General features: G+C 38.4%; 3 protein-coding genes across 4 annotated transcripts; 1 reads left to right on the top strand and 2 right to left on the bottom strand.

Annotated features, from left to right (window-relative positions):
* Window positions 1-355: 355 nt before the first annotated feature.
* LOC149021283 (Thioesterase superfamily protein) lies at window positions 356-5,076 on the bottom strand. Its single transcript, XM_089149545.1, has 3 exons — window positions 4,767-5,076; window positions 4,527-4,670; window positions 356-945 (listed from the first exon to the last, which is right to left on the bottom strand). The coding sequence occupies exons 1-3, from the start codon at window positions 4,947-4,949 to the stop codon at window positions 802-804; spliced, it is 471 nt and encodes a 156-aa protein (XP_089005671.1). The 5' UTR covers window positions 4,950-5,076; the 3' UTR covers window positions 356-801.
* Window positions 5,077-5,536: 460 nt separating this feature from the next.
* LOC149021282 (Cox19 family protein (CHCH motif)) lies at window positions 5,537-10,668 on the top strand. The gene is made up of 3 exons (XM_089147080.1): window positions 5,537-5,716; window positions 9,349-9,451; window positions 10,178-10,668. The coding sequence occupies exons 1-3, from the start codon at window positions 5,631-5,633 to the stop codon at window positions 10,196-10,198; spliced, it is 210 nt and encodes a 69-aa protein (XP_089003206.1). The 5' UTR covers window positions 5,537-5,630; the 3' UTR covers window positions 10,199-10,668.
* A 585-nt stretch (window positions 10,669-11,253) lies between these two features.
* LOC149021281 (putative pentatricopeptide repeat-containing protein At3g08820) lies at window positions 11,254-15,100 on the bottom strand. 2 transcript variants are annotated; one of them, XM_089149541.1, is made up of 3 exons: window positions 12,665-15,100; window positions 12,482-12,556; window positions 11,254-12,368 (listed from the first exon to the last, which is right to left on the bottom strand). In XM_089149541.1, the coding sequence occupies exon 1, from the start codon at window positions 15,039-15,041 to the stop codon at window positions 13,140-13,142; it is 1,902 nt and encodes a 633-aa protein (XP_089005667.1). In that variant the 5' UTR covers window positions 15,042-15,100; the 3' UTR covers window positions 11,254-12,368; window positions 12,482-12,556; window positions 12,665-13,139. The 2 variants fall into 2 exon arrangements, with proteins under 2 accessions (XP_089005667.1, XP_089005666.1); XM_089149540.1 differs by having other exon boundaries at window positions 11,254-12,556.
* Between the last annotated feature and the right edge of the window lie 1,982 nt (window positions 15,101-17,082).

Genomic DNA, 17,082 nt, shown 5'->3' with positions numbered 1-17,082 from the left:
CCCATTAGGGTAGCCCCATTGGAGACCTAGTATAATCCATAGAAGCCGGTAGTGATTTCATGCCCAGGCGAGAGTACACAGCTGCCCAATGTGAGGAAAAAAGGAGCAAAGGGGATTTGAACCCGAACACATGAGGTACCAAACCACATGGGAGTGAGCCTAACACCACTAGACCACCACCTCCCTTGGCCTTAAATGTCCTTTATTAATTGTGAGTGCATACCTTCTAGTCCATATCACCTCCCCAACCAAAATGAGTAATCAGTCGCATGGGATACACACATTTACAATAGGAGAGAAAATAATGGTAAAACATCATCTGAGATGGAGATTACACTCTAAACCTTACACTTGACAATTGAATTATCATCCTCAATGCATGATTTGGATGCCCTACTGATGGAAATCCTGTAGAAACTGAACAAAGTAGAGTTAGCAAAAGGAAAATTTGAAGCCAACAATGGTGCTTCATCTTATTTATGAGGATGTTGTTCCACAACTAAATGGTACCTCAATGCTCTCTCTCACTGTGAGGGCTTCAATAGGGTTTAGTGCAAAAAGAGACAACAATAGAAGTATCTACTATCCAACTTCAAATTTACTCTTGCTTACAGTCTGAATTGTGAGGGATCTTAAAACGCTGTTGGCCCTTCTCACATCAAGGCATACAAGAATTTAAACATATTAGCACAGGATTATATATATGTCATTGGTTCAACAATTAATATTTGTCCTTTCACAGTGGAGATGACCCAAACTTGATATCATCAAATCAAGTGACCAAATAGGTGATAGAACCCTCTATAATTTGCTAGACACAGCAAGATACTTGGTGTGACGTCCCTGTGCAAACACCTTCCCTGTCTTTTTCTTCCTGAACTCAACATTGACAACTCCAATTGCCTTTCCAACACGTAACACCTTGGCCTCAATTTCAATTTCTTCCTGAATCAATAACCATGACAATGATTGTGCATCAGATATGCCTCAAGCACAATTGGAGATTCAAAATTTGTGAATCAAGCAATTCAACTCTTGCAAACCCAGATCCTTCAAAACAAATTTCCCACATACAATTTATCAAATGTAAAATGAAAATCACCATGGCCAGCAGAACAGAAGGCCACTGATTCATAAAGAAATCCAGAGGAGAAATATCTTAAGGGTTGGGTAAATGCAAGATGTGCATCATAATCCAATTCAAACAAAATTCCAATGACTAAACTAAAGCATGACAAGTAAATAATCTGGCATGAGTTTTTTCTCACAGAAACTGTTGAAGAGGTTCCAGGGAAACAAATAAAGGAGACAGTTGGCAGATAGATTAAGCAGAATGTAAATTAGATGGAGATGCAAAACATATGTTATTAGTTTCCAATACATTTCAAGAATATGAACAGCAGCAAGGGATCCTATGTGTTCTTACAAACAGACACTTTATTGAGTAGGTAGTCATTCTTCAAGCATCAGAATGATAGACAGCCCACAGTTAATCTGAATTAGCAGGCCACGGACACAATACAACAATAGCCATCAGCAACGGCCATCACCCTGAAGGGCCTGAACAAATACCAAGGGGAACCTGATATACGCCACAGAGATCAAGTAAATGCCATTACTAATAACTAGAAGGAACCTGCTTCAACAAGAGCAACCATAAAACAAATTTACCAGGATAAAAGCCATCTCCATGGGGTTCATAAGGACAGGACATCGATAAGGATTTCTAAAATGATGCCATTTTCCCACTCTTTTACAAGCAAAGCCTATGGTAAATAACTCTTGTCAAAATTTATGTTCAACGTTACTTTGATTCAATGTTGAGGGCAAATTGCTTTAGATGATCCCCACTAAATTATCAACTCCAACAAGTTAACCAAACAATAGCACAATAGAAAATCAATATTAACAGTTGATTGTCAAACTAAATTTCATGTTGCTTAATCCAATGTAGCAGGGCATATTGCATGAAATATCCCCCACTATTTCATCAAAACAAATTAACCAAACAAAAGTAAAATAGAAAATTAATATTAATGGTTCATCGAGATAATTTAAATCCTCCTGAATTGTGATGCATGGAAAAATGGCCTCAACTATTTTTTTCAACCATTTGCAAAATCAGGCCATTATACAAAAAGGAAGCTAACTTACCAAACGAACAAACATGGGGGAAGAAAAAAACATAGAGAAAGCATAATCCAGAATATGAAACAGATTTAACTGTCCTTTCAGGTAATTAAAAATAGAGAACCTAAGTGCATGCAGATTTCCTTTAATTTTCACCAAAATGAAAGAGAAAAACATTTGTTACGCTCACGTTCTCTACTTCTGGAAGATACAATCACATTTCCAGCTGCCTGACAGTCTTGGGAAAATGCATCATATTTTCTTTACTTTCCTCCTCATAATGAAGAAAACCTTGCTAAACCAACCATTGAAGAGTCTATTCCCTAAGATTCCTGAAGTTCCTAAAGCCTTGCTTATGAAAGAAGCCTATTTGTCTATCCATGCAACACAGAGTTTGTGGGAACTTTAGTAAACAACAATAACATCATAACCTTATCCCATCTAAACGGGATACATGGATACTTGTTTTCAAATCTACTCTTTGAAGTCATACAAATCTAAGACCTAAGCTATGCATCTCTGATATATTTCAAGGCAGAAATCACTGTTCATCTGAAGAATGGTCATGACACCGTACAGGCCCATGAAACAGGTTAGGCACATATTTTAGCTCAAGGATCTGCCTCAGACTGGCCTTCAATCAGTAATATTATTGCAGAAGATTTCTGTCACATTCCTGGAACCCTTAGCGCTGTGCTTCCAGTAGAATTAGAAGATATGTTAGAGAAGCATGACAACTTGTGAGGAGTTAAGTCCAAGACAGTGTGCTATTCTGAGATATTTACCTACTTGTTTTGTTAGTTTTCCATTAAGTTCTTGCTACTATATTTAATTCCCATTCTTGTTAAGTACCTTCAGAGTGTGAAGGTGGTAACGGATATCCGCCACGGACTCCAACTTTGTTAGACTTACCTTTAGCTTTTGATTCCAAGGTTGATCTCCATAGCTCCAACTTGGCATCAACCCTTTTTTTGTCTCACCAGTAAGACAAATGCATCAACAAAAGGTAAACTGTATGTTCCTCACTATATCATCCATGATGAACACAAACAAATACAGCTTTAGGCAGATCCTTCAGGTAGCCCAATAGTAACTGGGAACTCACTATCTTGAATGACCACAATTCTAACACAAGTAACCACACCACGTGCATATCTTTAATTATGTCAACATATTTATATTGATACCCTTCCCTCCTCTAGTAAGTGCCAAGTTAACTCTTTAAGGACCTTTTCATATGCATTTTCTAGGTCAATAAAGACAATATGGCCATCCTTCTTGACCTCTTTATATCCTTCCATGAGTCTTGTAAGTAAGGAAATAACTTCCACTATGGATCTTCATGGCATAAAGCCAAATTGGTTCTCTAAAATAATATTTCCTTCTTTAGGTGGGTAGCAATAACTTCCTCCTAAAATTTCATTGTGTGACTCACTAGCTATGAGCCTTTGTAGTTAATGCAATCTAATATCACATCTATTTGAAAATAGGCCCATAATGCTTTTCCTCTATTGATTTGTCATTTTATTTATACTCATAATCATGAAACACAACCTGGTCAGTCAAGCTAGAATACAAAATGCTAGGCTTTTTCCACATTTCAATTGGGAATTTGTTTGGGACTAGTGTCTTGTCTACTTGAAGAATGGGTAGTAACCCTGTTCCTTCCATCTTAATAATTTATTTAATGGCCTTAGTTCTTGATGCCATCAAGCTGTCCAACCAAAACCTGAGGTCTCAGGTTTTCTGTACCCTCTAGAAGTTCCAATAAAACACGTAGAGACACAAACATGCCAGAGAATCTCAAGGGCTTCTAAAAGTTTGGTGGTTTTCTCCTAAACAAATTCTAGGAAAACAGAACAATAAGACAGCCATCCCCATCTCGACAGATCAGTTCATCTGCCCATACTTCTCCTCTGATTCATGTGAGATTACGGGCGTGGCTATGAAACTTGGGAACTAAATCCTACAAGTAGCAACAATCACTACAATCCCTGTATTGGGAGACAAAGTTTAATATCAAATCGTCCAACAGACCCATGATCGCAAGAAAGGTCCCAATGCGTTCATTCACAAATCTCCAGGCTGAAATATCCACTCAGGTGGACTCACAATCTCCAATCTCGATGAAATTTTAAAAAATGAAAAGGGACTTGATAGAATTATCGATTATCTTCAACAACAGCAACAACCATTTTCCCATACGAGATGAAACAGAATTTGGGCTTCTATAACGTCAAAGCTGGTCAATTTCGACTGAAAGTAAATAACAAAACTTGGGATTCTTCAAAATCTGAATCAAGGAAACAACCCTCTAACGAAAAATCAAAGTCCATAACGATGTGAAAATAAAACATAAAGATAAATCCATGGAAAGAGAAGTCAGTTGTACACACTTTAGCAAAAGCAGCATCCAAGTATGTAACACTGATCTCAATAGAAACACCGGTTGTTGGAGCTCCAACTGAATGAATTGCTGCTGATCCAACTATATCTACCAAAGATGCCGTAGCCCCGCCGTGAAGAAAATTACCAGAATTCTGAATCCAGTAAGAAAAAAGAAAACCCAACTCAAAATCCACAAAGAACAATTTCCTGTTTTATCCTTTTTTTTTTTGGGCAGAAAGTGAACTTACCAGAAGACGAAGAGGAACTTTCATGGAGCAGACGACTCGACCTGGTTCGATGACATCGACTTGAATGCCTTCCAAGATAAAAGGGTCGAAGAATTTCGCTTTGTTGGACACTGCATCGATCGAGGCATTCTCGCTCGCATTTCCTCCTCTCTCTAATAATCTCTTCACTGACTCCAAATCCATTTCTCTCGCTCCAATCAACAAAGAATTTCTGTCCTACTAACTAACGCAGGGTATTCAAATCGATTTTGCTCAACCAAAAAGGGAAAAAACATTGAAAATTAAGGGTTCACACTGGTCGACAGGTCGACGTTTGACTAGTCCCAAACTTTGATTTATATATATATATATATTTTTTTTTCTTTTAATGGTGAAAAGATGTTGTACATAATCATAGATTCGTTTTTCTGCCGCGCGGTTCTTGAAATGCAACACGTGGATCAGTTGGAACTCAAACCGCTGTGATCCCATTGGATGCTAGCGCATCGATATTTCGCTTTCTAAGAGCCCTAACCATCACCAGTAAAATTAAACTGGCCAAACAAGCCCTAACCGATCGCCGGCTTTTGTTTTGAACACTTGACCACCTGGGATTCTGCGAGAAGACAACGCTCTTAGTAGAAGGGAGATGGAATCCTTGATAGAGACCCTTGGATGCCACTACAGTAATTTATCATTTGACAACTACCCACACCGAGAAGAGGCTACAAGCATGGATTAACACACCACCCTTACAAATTTGTATATATATATATAGATATATCAAGTCGGCTGCAACCATCTTGTAACAAAGATTGGTGCCTGCACGTTGCGTTTGATATACGGAGATTCTGGATTTGGAGATATTTCAAGCAAGAGGGAAAGATGCCGCAGCCCAGCAAAGAGCCCTGTAAGAAGGAGGCCTGCGATATTCAGGCTTGCCTCTCCAAGAACAATTTCATGTCTAAGAGGTATAATTAATGGTTTTCGTTTTAAAATCTAGAAATTCCTCTCGTTCTACTTCCTTGAATCATCAAAACTCAACATGCCCTGTTTCTTGAGTGATTACTACACCTTTGATTCTTTCGTCTGTTTTGGTGATTTCGAACTCATTGCTATGTTTGGGTATTCTGTTTTCCTCACGCTGCGGTTTCGGTTCCAACTTCAATGCGGTTTCATTTTATTTTCTCTGTGTTTCTATAAAAATTTTGGATTTGTGCCAACGGAACCATTTCTATGATTACAGATGGATAAAATTGGGTCCATTTATAGTGAACACCAATGTACGAAAACCAAATAGGATCATCTTATTTCATATTAATTCATCGTTGAAATTTATTACTTAGGTTCATTACAGTTTAATAATTGTTAGCTATCATTTGCTGATAATTTTCAATACTGATAAGAATAAGTCACCAACCAGGAAATCATCAATACAAGAGCCACCATGTGAGCAAGCTGTAGTTCTTAGCTTGCTCTTCTATTTTTATTCTTCTCCTGCAAGGTAGTTCTACTTTGTTTGGTTGATTGGTTTTGCTGCATCTTGGAGTTTTTTGGCTGAGTTCTGCATATGAACTGTGTGCAAGAAGTGACCATATTATTAGCCTGACACAGGTATCCATCTGATCTCGCCCTAGGTCAGCAATGAAGGATCAATCAACTGACAAGTAGGGCACAACCTATTTTCAGCACAAATTTTGACAAAAGCGATTCTTTTTATTCAACTTGTGTTATTCCAGGGTTTCCGTTGTTTTTTCAAATAGAAATGCAATGTAGCATGCACATGTTAGAGCTTCTATAATATCATAATTTTCTAGTGGAACTTTTTTTTTGGGATAAGTAAGATTTATATTAAAAGAGAAAATTATGGAGAAGCATCATCCTGGAACCCCCCTCAGAAAGAGGGGTAAGGATAATCCATACAAGGAGGGCATTCCCTCCTAAGTGCTATCCAGTATCCCAAATAGGAAAACAAGCCCAGATATATTCTGTAATAAACATGTCCTGCGGCATCCCTTTGAATCAGATCAATTAACTCTCTAGGGAACTGATTGGGATCCCACCACACTTGTTGATGCCTGACCCCGGTCATGCAATCTGCTGGATGGTTGTATTCCCTCCATACATGCCAAAACTCCACCTCTGTTAACAAAACAGCTGTGCAAAATTTTCCCTTTTATAGTGCCTTAAATAAAATTGTTATTGACACATATTAGTTGATTCAGACTTTGGCTGTGAGATGATGACTATTTCATTGCTTTTCTTGTTTCATAATCATGCACGTATCTAACCATATAGCATTAAGAGAAATATTATACTGATGACTTTTGATTGTAATTGTTAACTTGGGCTGGGTTGTTATTGGGGCTGGCATGGCAATGTCATATATATGTTTATCTAGGTACTACAATATAATTTATCTAGGTTAAAGGATCCCTCTTCAGCCTATCAAGGCGAGCTTCCCTCTATAGCCCAAATATAACATAGGAGCATGATCGCCAGTACCATCATGGGATGTGGTTTGATATTTATTGGATTATTTTGTGTGGCTGACCCAAGTCGTTGCTGTGTGGCTTCTCTTGGAGAGTTGAGTAAAGTAATATGATGAGTTTTGTTTCATGACAGGGTCTGGTGGCTTTAGTTATCCACTTATATGCATAGAGTTAGAGAGGTTTTCTTTGAAATCTGCCAAAGGTAGCTCCCATTTCTTTTCTTTGGGTGAATAAAAATACATATAAGCAGCTTCAGAAAGGGGAAAAGGGGAACAGAAAAAAGTTTTTTTTTTTTTGGGAGGTGGGGGGTCCAAGCTCAAAGAAGTTCAAGCAGTCAAAAGAGAGGAATATAAGCTCAAAGGTAAGAACAATGTGCTTGTTCCTTGGGGTATCAGATAGAGGCTTTTGGGCAAGCAAGAGGATCTTGGAGCTCACATTTCCAATCCCCCCTGAAATTGTAGTTCATTGTACCTTTCTATGGTGAGGTTTGATGGAAATTAATACCAATAAGAAATTTAGTAGGTGATTTACCCAACTCTCAAAAGTCAGTATTGTTGATGCAAAGTGGTAATTCTAATACATGGACAGAGGTGAGCGCTTTTTTTTTTTATCAGGCATGTTGGAGCTCTAGTTTGTTAGGATTTTGTGATTTAATGTCTGTCAAATGTTTCTTAGAAAGAACTTTTCACTAAAGGGTCGAGGATTATGACAACTTGACAATTTTTTTAGAGTGTCGTTTAAATTCTCGTTGAAGTAGTTTCTTGAAACTATGCTTCCTATGCTGTGACAAGCCCCCTCTTATCTTCCTGGAGGTGTAAAAATGCATGTCAACAAGGACCAAAACCAGAACCTCAAAGATTTTTATATCCTGCACGAAAAAACAGTTGCACTACTTTTGCTTATGAATGGGTTTCTTGCTGCCTGCTGTCATAGTGCTACACTGACAGGTGGTGGCTATCAAATTTTGTCTGGATTAGCCATGTCAAATTTTTTTTCCTGATTCGGTCGAACTCCTTCCATGTATTGGCCTGCATCTCCTAGCATGTCCTTGCATGCCTACTAGTACTCTGAGCATTAATGCACTCTTCCATAGTCTAAGCTTTTAAATTTTCTTTTATGTTACATGACAAACTCTGTTTCAGATGAGATATGTGAGCAAGGAGACCTTCAGTCTACTATCCACAAAATCCAGGCCCCCATTAAGCTGCTGCTAAATCAGATGTTTGGACAGTGTAGAAGCCCCTCTAGGTGGACTGGAGGAAATCTGATTTATATATTATTATTGTTGTTATTATTATAGTTTAATTATCATCATTATCATCGTCATCACCTATGTGTAACTATTTATATCTTATTGCGTAAAAAGGGTGTACCGAGTGAAGTACGCTTCCACCACTGTAGGGTCTACGGGGGGTCATAAAGTATGTAGCCTTACCCTTGTTTCTTCTGAGAGGTTGTTTCCAGACTTGTACCATGACTATTCAATCAAATCGTTGCACCAAGGCCTGCCTATTAATACTGTATTAATGTGTCAGACATGGATGTTATATTCCTAGTTACATGCAGAGTTCAGCCCAAATGGAGATGAATTAGTGAAAAAACAAGCATTGAAAAATTTGAGACTGCTAAAAAGATACATGGACCACTATGAGGATGCATGGGCATATATAGCTGGGTATGCCACTTATGTAGGTGATTATATTGGGGTCTGAAATTTGACATGTGGCCTATTTGGACCATCTCCTAAATGTCCAATTATCAGATTCACCACATAATTTTCTCTGCTGCAATTAAGTTGCAAGACAAGTTTTAGTGGGCCAACCATTTCAGCATATCTGATGAGACTGACCAAACAAACTGCACCCTGTTATTGGTAGTATAGGCTGGAGAACAAAATGCTTTATAATGGTTTATAGTGAACACATCTTTTAATCAGAGATTAAATTTTTATTAATAGAAATAACATTTAATTCCCAATTGAGTTTTCTCAAGAACATAGCATTGGAAAAAATAACCTTCTCGCCTATGAATTTGTTGATATTATTCGACTAACATGGCATAAAGAACCTTCATACCTATATGTTGCTGACATCACTTAGAAAATCTTGCAGGTGCCAGAAAGTCATTGAACTATTGCAATCTTGCTGCGAGAGATGCCAGTATGAATCAACACATTGTGCTTCAGTCTCTGGACTCCTGAAACAGATATCAAAAGTAAGAGACATACAGTTGAATACACTGGATTCATATTTTCTTCAGTTTTCTGCAGATGCGTTGAATCCCCAAAAAAAATTGTGTGCAACAGTCTGAATTCATTATAATTAGTTGTATCAACTGGTGGAAGTTGGTAGGAGGCATATCTGTTACTTGAAAATATGCAATGGCTGGGTGCTGTTGTATTCAGCTCCTACATCTGGTTTCACAAGGAAAAAGACGTTTAGAAGAATTTCATGTATTAGATATTTAATAGCTCATTGGTCCATGTTTTTCAAATATGCAATGGCTTGGTGCTGTTTTCTTCTCCTTAATTTTCTTTTGTGGTATATAAGAACCATAATCTATGTGGCATGTGTTTTTCCCATGTGAATTTTCTAAACAAATCTGGCTGTCATGGTTTTGGGTGTGAGCACCAAAAGATGGTCGGGTGATTCTATTATCAATTTCTTTCTGACCCTTTTTCTGATTTTTCTTCATCCTCAATATCACACTATGTATGAATCATAGTAAGCAGGTAGCTTCTCAAAACATCACCTATGAGCTGTGTTGCAATATATTGTTAGCAAGGTTTCAAATCTTACGTTATCATCCTATTACTCTGTCTCCTGTATCCCTTGTTCGTAATCTCTCTTGGTGTCCTACTGTTTACACAATTTGTATATAAAGAAGCACTGTGGGACTCAGTTATGACATTCCATAATCAGTTTGCTTTGGGTGTCACAGGAAGCAGCTTTGAAGCGATAGCCAGGGGACATCTCCAACAGATCAAAGGAGCACTGTTACCGGGCAGCAAATTTACAAATATGGACAGATTCTAATGAATTGGTTCAGATGATTACAAAGTCATCAGGCTGTATATGGCCATGGAAGAGTTTTGAGTTTTGCTTGATATTCAAAGTCTCCCAAATTGTGTTAGTCATCCTGTAGTAGAGAAACTGTCTGGACAAGAGATGCCAGTACTACTTGGAAAGTTAGGAATGGTAAGATCAAGACTGGTACTCATGATGTTCTGGATCTTTTTTCTCGGTCCAAATACATAAGGATTCTATTTTTACAATTTCAAATGAGGAAAAAAAGAAGAAGACATTTTTCCAAATTCAGAAGCATCAATTCTGGATTCTTCCACTGCCATCATAGGTTAATGAATTTAACCATATACTAACATGAGCAGTCTATGAACTCAGTTGCTCAAGCTCCCTATCAGAGGAGCTTCTTAATCAACTTTAGGAGAACACAAGATGATGATGTTGAAATAAGCTTCTGGAGGAGGGGAAAAGAGCCGTTCTTTCTCAAGGGAAGTACTGGCAAGGGCAGACTAGATTAGATAATGCATGAAGAACACATAGGATGTATCAGTCTTCTGCATGTGATCCTCTAAAACCTCAAAACTCCCGACTGCTTCTGTTTATGTCAGTAAATTTTCACCACCTTAAACCCAAAAAGAAGGGCTTTCTCATTCTCCAGGTGCGGCTTGATGAGGAGGGGCCTTGGGAAACCTCTCAGGGGAGCTTTTATCTCGGGTTTTACAGAATGTGTCATACGGTTGCTTCTCTCAATTTGTACCAACACTGTGATGGCTTTTTCGGCCATGTTCTTTCTGTTGCTTCTTCTCGAGTTGTCACTGTGATGGCCTTTTTGGCTATGTTCTTTTTTCTAATTTAATCACCTTCACTCAGAGATAGATTAAAAAAAAGCAAGTTCACCAGTATTTACGTAGGGAAAGAGTTCCCCATGCTGCTTGTATGGAGGTAATTTCCTAGCCTTACTACAATCAAATTTCTGGGGAACTGTTTCTTCACCACGAGAGTCAGATGGGCCTGAAACTTGAGGCGTTGGTATTGTATATCAAGTGTTGGTAGTTTTACTCGAGGAAAGGATCCAATAGTGGAGGCATTAGTCAGTAACTGGGAAGGATTGACATCCAACCCTCTCCTATTTTGTTGATTCAGTTCATCATTGTAAATGTTAGGACTGACTTAAATGGGGTTCCAGTACTAGGAGTTGCCAAATACCTAGTAGTCTTCAAGAACACCAGTCTGAGCAACAATGATGATGAAACACCATATAATTTTTGGAAGTTGAAACTTACTTCCAGATAAGGATTCACACTTCCAACTTTGCAAGGCACTAAATGCCTGAAAAGAAATTATACAGGGTAGTAGAACCGGATTATTCTATGTTCATGCACTGTCATGGAAAAGCAAGTAGAAGTGAAAATGTATTGGTTAAAAACAGAGTACGTCCACAGCAAAATTATGTAATGGTTAAATGATGGGTCGTCAAATGAAGCCAAACGTGAAATACCAAGGGAATCTTGGAGAAAAAGCAGATATTCAACAGCAGTCGGAGATTCAGAAGTAATTCCAGCTTTCTCAAAGTTCTTTACTGAAGCAAAACCTGTTCATGAGTCCATTACTTGACAGGCTTCCTAGCTGAAAAAGTTGCTTGACACTTTATTCTTTTCAAAACCTTTCAGCACACCAGGCAGAGCATTGATCCTACAGAGCTGACTGATTAGCCACCAAATTCCTTCTTCCCTATATTAGTATATGACGATAACAATGTAAAATCAACTGAAGAAGAGTAAAGAGTTCCACATTAAATTTATTAAAAACCAGTGAGCTCAAATTCTTTGCAAACCTCCATTCTTATAATTTGAGAACACTCCACAGACTGAATACGCAAGATGTTGGCTGTGCCACCTATTCAATGCCCTCTAACTAAAGAGAAATTTCAGAAATAAAAACCTCAATTTGCCTGGAAGGGGTGTTGGGGTGGGAAACTGACGCAACCACATCAGAGCAAATCAAGCCAGTGATTTTTTATTCTTCTCCTTGGACTAGCCTTGCTTTCGTAGTTTGGCATGATTCTGAATCCTCTCATCTGCCTCCTAACACTTGGAAAAGTCCCAAGTCTGACAATAATTTTCTTTTAGCTTTAGGCTAGAAGTTATGCTAATTCTTCAGAACAAATCTATTAAGCTTATCAAATGGGTACAGGATAAGCACACGAAAGTTGGGAACTCACCATTTGCTTGATTTTTCCACTTCTGAATGACATCAGTGAAGTCTCATCATAATTTCTTCTTTTATATTTTGGAAACTGCTGACAAACAGAACAACCAAAACAAAAGGAATTGAGAACCCATGTGATATCAGGGGAGATGTTCCAAAAGTAAATCCATATAGAATTTGGTAGACAGTAACTCACCTTCACCTACATCGTTTCTTCACTCCTTTTTATTCTATTCACCATCAGCCTCACTTGGCATTGGGGTAAAAACCTTGAGTGGTTATTTGATATGGCACATTTGCAATGGGATAACTAAGCAAGCATTATGTATGATTCTAGGGTCAATGAAGGCATTATTCCATGTATCTAGGAAAATAAGAGTTGACCTCCCTGAGCACAAAACAAGTATGGGAAGTTCCACCATTGGAATGTGAAAAGGCATGCAGAAGAGTCTCAAGTGTCTGAGGAAAGATCCCAGCGACGGAATGTAAAATGTATCTTACTATGGCAAACATCCTCAATTGCCTCAATCACGCCCATTTGTAGACACTTGATTATGGCATTAAAAGAGGCTGCAGAGCAAAATCTCTGTTACATTGTTCACACTCTAAAGGTCATGATTCAGTTCTGTACATCCATGGCTCATCTTCATGTGTGAGACTCCATGAGCTACTTAAGAGCCAAACAACTTCATTTCCTTCAGCAATCCATCCAATGTACAGTACATTGTTTCAATCTGATGGTGTGAGGTGGAACCTACAAGGAATTCATGCACAACTCCATCAATACTGATCCAGCTACAACCAGGTTGTTTTTTCACTCCCCTTTCTCTCATTGATTTTCTTAGTTCAGCAATATAATCCCATTGACGATTAACTGCGTATATATTGGACAACATCACATAGCCAGCAGAATTATCAGGATCCACCTCAACAAGTCTTCCGGCAACATGTTTTGCCAAGTCTAGCTTAGAGTGGACCACACAACCTCCCAACAAAGCCCCCAGTATTTGAGCATTAGGTACACCAAGCATGGATGTCAAAACCTCCAGGGCTTCTTCAAGAAGGCCCACTCGCGCAAGCAGATCAATATAAGAAGCATAGTGTTCTACTTTAGGAGTGATGGAATAGCGTGGACCCATGTCTTGGAAAATGTGACGGCCTGCCTCTATCAAGCCTGAGTGATTGCATGCATACAACACACCTAGGAAGGTAGTGTCATTGGGATGCAAGCCAAAATCTTCCATTGTTGAGAAAAGCGTCAGCGCATCCTTCCCTTGACCATTTATAGCAAGACCCATAATCATGGCATTACAAGAGATGACATCTTTACTAACAATACGATCAAAAACCTCTCTTGCCTTCTCTGGAGCCCCACATTTAGAATACATATCTATTAACGCAGTAGCTAAAAGTGTGTTAGACTCAAGAACACACTTCCTTCCATTTGTTTTTAAATATTCATGAACCCATCTCCCCAGACTTAAATCACCCACTTCAGCGCAAGCAGACAAGACACCAACCATTGTAACATGATTAGGTTTTGGATTAAATCCTTCCACCATCAGTCGGAAAACACTAAGAGCATCCGTGTGATGTCCATTTTGAACATATCCATTGATAATTGCATTCCAAGCAAGCACACTCCTCCTTCTTGCTCCCTCAGTAAGCTTATCAAACAACTCTCTACTCTTCTCAACTCTTCCCAATTTCCCATACAAATAAATAAGAACAATATCTATAAAATCACTATGTCCATTATGGACATTATTACTGATATTACCACTGAATTCCAAGAGAATTTTCTCCCACCTCTTAATTTCTCCAATCTCAAGACTTGAACAGGCAGATAGAACACTTACCATGGTATCATCTTCAGGCATCAAATTATCTTCAACCATACGCAAGAAAAGAACCAGAGCTTCGTCATGCCTACCCATCTGAGCATATCCGGCAATCAAACTAGTCCAAGCACACACCATTTCTTTCTCTGGCATTTCATCGAACACCCTGCGCCCTGAGACTAAATCTCTAACACCCTTCATATAAGCAGCAAGAAGCCCATTACAGACAACCGGATCACAATCAAAACCCAGTTTCACTACATGGGTATGAATTTGTTGGACGTTACGGAGATCGCTAGATCTAATACAGGCCTTGAGAAGGAAGGAGAAGGTAAAGTCATTAGGCGAAAGTGATTGGAATTGCAAGGCTTTGAAGAAAGAGAAAGCTTCAACGAAGAGACCACTCTCAGAAAGGACTCGGATAATGGCATTGAAGGGGAAGATATTGGGCTTTCGAAGATGGCCAAAAACGCGAAGAGCAGATTGAATTGGGTAGCGGCCAATGAGACGCGTGGCGATGAGATCATTTTGATCCGCGCCGATTCGGTAGATCCGGGCATGGATTTGTCGAAGGTGAGAGTGCAATACGTTGCCTTGAAGAAGGAGAGAGAGGTCTCTCGAGCAAAGAGAGGAAGAAGCAGAGAAGGAGCGATTATAGTGAAGGAAGAAGCGGGAAGAAGGGCAGCAGTGTTTGAACCTCGAAAAGGCGGGAAATAGATAAACTGAATACATAGTAATGTTCAACCCATCTAACCATATAGAGTGTTATATATGTGCATTATTTTTGCCTCTTGTAAACCCATTAGTGAAATTTGGGGTTAACTTAGGGGTTGGAGTGAGAATTGTAACATTGTTTTTTTCCACCAAAGTGAAAAACCTGGAAAAAAAAAAAGTTTTTTTTGGGGACCCACGTGTTTGTGGTCATGAAACCATGGGGGAGCACCCCCGACGGGGAGAAGATCCGGATTCTTCGTTCATATGGGGCACGAGACTGGGTGGGGAGCTATTGCATATACCATCAAAGAGAGTTGATCCAGTGTAATTATAGTGAGCCAACCTTTAGATTTTTTTGTAAATTACATCCAATTATAAGGAAGTTCGTGTAATTTGTGTGGTTTTAAAGGATATAAATGCACATCAAAAGGTTGAAAACTAGAAGAAAAAGAAAAAGAAAAAGAATGGTCAAAGAATATTTAATGAAAAAGGGTAGGTGTCACTCAAGTTGGAATGTTGTACCCATAAGGGTAGAGAGCATTGTTCCCCCTTATCTTCCACCACTTGTTAGTGATCAGAGATGAACCTTCTCCTTCCATTTCTAAATATGTGGTGAAAGGGTGTGAAAAAAATATAGTCCTCTACCCCTATGGCTAGAGGATTTCGACTCATTTTACTCTAATGATCACCTCTTTCTTATTATTATCAAATTTTCTTTTATTTGGTTTAAATATAAGTTAAATTTTTATTATTATTTAATGAATTATTAAAATATACAAAACTGAGGTATATTCTTCAATTCTTGGTCAACTTAAAAGGTCTAATTCGGAAAGGCTTGACTTCAATGCTGCACAATTAATGCACAACATTGTGCTGCAAATGGTCGAGATCGAGATCTGGATGGAGATTGAGATCTCAACCGTCCGTTTCTCAATAGTGCTAAAACACAAATTTTGAAAATAGATGATCGATATTGAAATCTCGGTCGAGATCTTGGTCTCTACCGTTCGCTGCAAATGTTGTGCATTAATTGCACAACACAAGCAATTTTCAATTGAAAATAGCATTAACTACAAAAGTATACAAACACCAACAACCCACACAAAAGGATTCTTAACCCTTTTTCCAATCAAAATTTCTCATATATAATTACAAAGTAGAAAGTAGATATTTCTAATGCACCCACTAGTTTTATGGAGAGTATTTCAAATTTTAGTTAAAGACAGCCAGCTTCATCATTTCAACCTTTAGGACCACAACTTGCTTATTTTCAACCTTCAGAGCCTTCTCTCTCCCAGTCTCCCTCAATCCTTCCCTCCCAAACCCTTCAAATGATCCATGCTTATATCATCTTTCATCATTAACACCATCATCATCATCATTAAAGTAAAAAGAATAATTATCTTTATAAAAAGCCTAATCAACATGAGGTAAATGAAGTATAGATGCAACAGGAAAGCAGGCAAATTAACACAGCTGCAATTTTTTTTTTAAATCAATCACTCCTGTTCTTACCTAGTGATTATTCAAGAGCTAATTCTATACTTTCTCTGCTCTAACCAAATTAATTAGATGACTTCTTATTTTGTTACACCAGAATCCATCAAGATTAGATCAAGAAAGAGAAACAATTAAGCACAGAAACCAGAAAATTGATCATAATCATGGATTACACTTCTTTGGGCAGTGAGAGTTATGAAGCCATAAGATCTTCTTCACAACCTTCACCATTGTCAACAAACTGGGTTTCCTAGGAGATAAAACTGCACTACTGCTTGTTTTGGTCATCTTCCATGCCTTCACACAATACAATCCTGCCTTGTGATCTCCAGCCACACCCAAATCCTCTTCGTATTCGCCATGGCCTTTTCTTCTGTCCTTATCCAATGAAGAAATCCGCTGCAACTCCTCATTGAAGTTTTCCCACAACATATCCATTCTTTCTTCAGCTTCTTTATTGATAACCTCATCTTTTGCTGATTTGAACATTGTGTAGTCTTCAATTCCCACAGGATAGCTCTTTCTCCTATTGTCTTCTCTCTCTCCATCTTCTGCTTCT

Source organism: Hakea prostrata, chromosome 3 (assembly GCF_041222555.1).
Source record: "Hakea prostrata isolate BN-2017 chromosome 3, UWA_Hpros_2, whole genome shotgun sequence".
NCBI lineage: Eukaryota > Viridiplantae > Streptophyta > Magnoliopsida > Proteales > Proteaceae > Hakea > Hakea prostrata.
This window is presented reverse-complemented; position numbering and strand designations above follow the sequence as displayed.

What these genes read in the sequence shown, in the direction of transcription:
- LOC149021283 (XM_089149545.1), bottom strand. Translation starts at nt 4,949, where the DNA reads ATGGATTTGGAGTCAGTGAAGAGATTATTAGAGAGAGGAGGAAATGCG. An exon ending in AAGTTCCTCTTCGTCTTCTG is followed by an intron (nt 4,671 to 4,766) that starts GTAAGTTCACTT and finishes TACTGGATTCAG; the next exon opens with AATTCTGGTAATTTTCTTCA. An exon ending in TGGATGCTGCTTTTGCTAAA is followed by an intron (nt 946 to 4,526) that starts GTGTGTACAACT and finishes TTATTGATTCAG; the next exon opens with GAAGAAATTGAAATTGAGGC.
- LOC149021282 (XM_089147080.1), top strand. Translation starts at nt 5,631, where the DNA reads ATGCCGCAGCCCAGCAAAGAGCCCTGTAAGAAGGAGGCCTGCGATATT. An exon ending in AACAATTTCATGTCTAAGAG is followed by an intron (nt 5,717 to 9,348) that starts GTATAATTAATG and finishes AAAATCTTGCAG; the next exon opens with GTGCCAGAAAGTCATTGAAC. An exon ending in TCCTGAAACAGATATCAAAA is followed by an intron (nt 9,452 to 10,177) that starts GTAAGAGACATA and finishes TGGGTGTCACAG; the next exon opens with GAAGCAGCTTTGAAGCGATA.
- LOC149021281 (XM_089149540.1), bottom strand. Translation starts at nt 15,041, where the DNA reads ATGTATTCAGTTTATCTATTTCCCGCCTTTTCGAGGTTCAAACACTGC.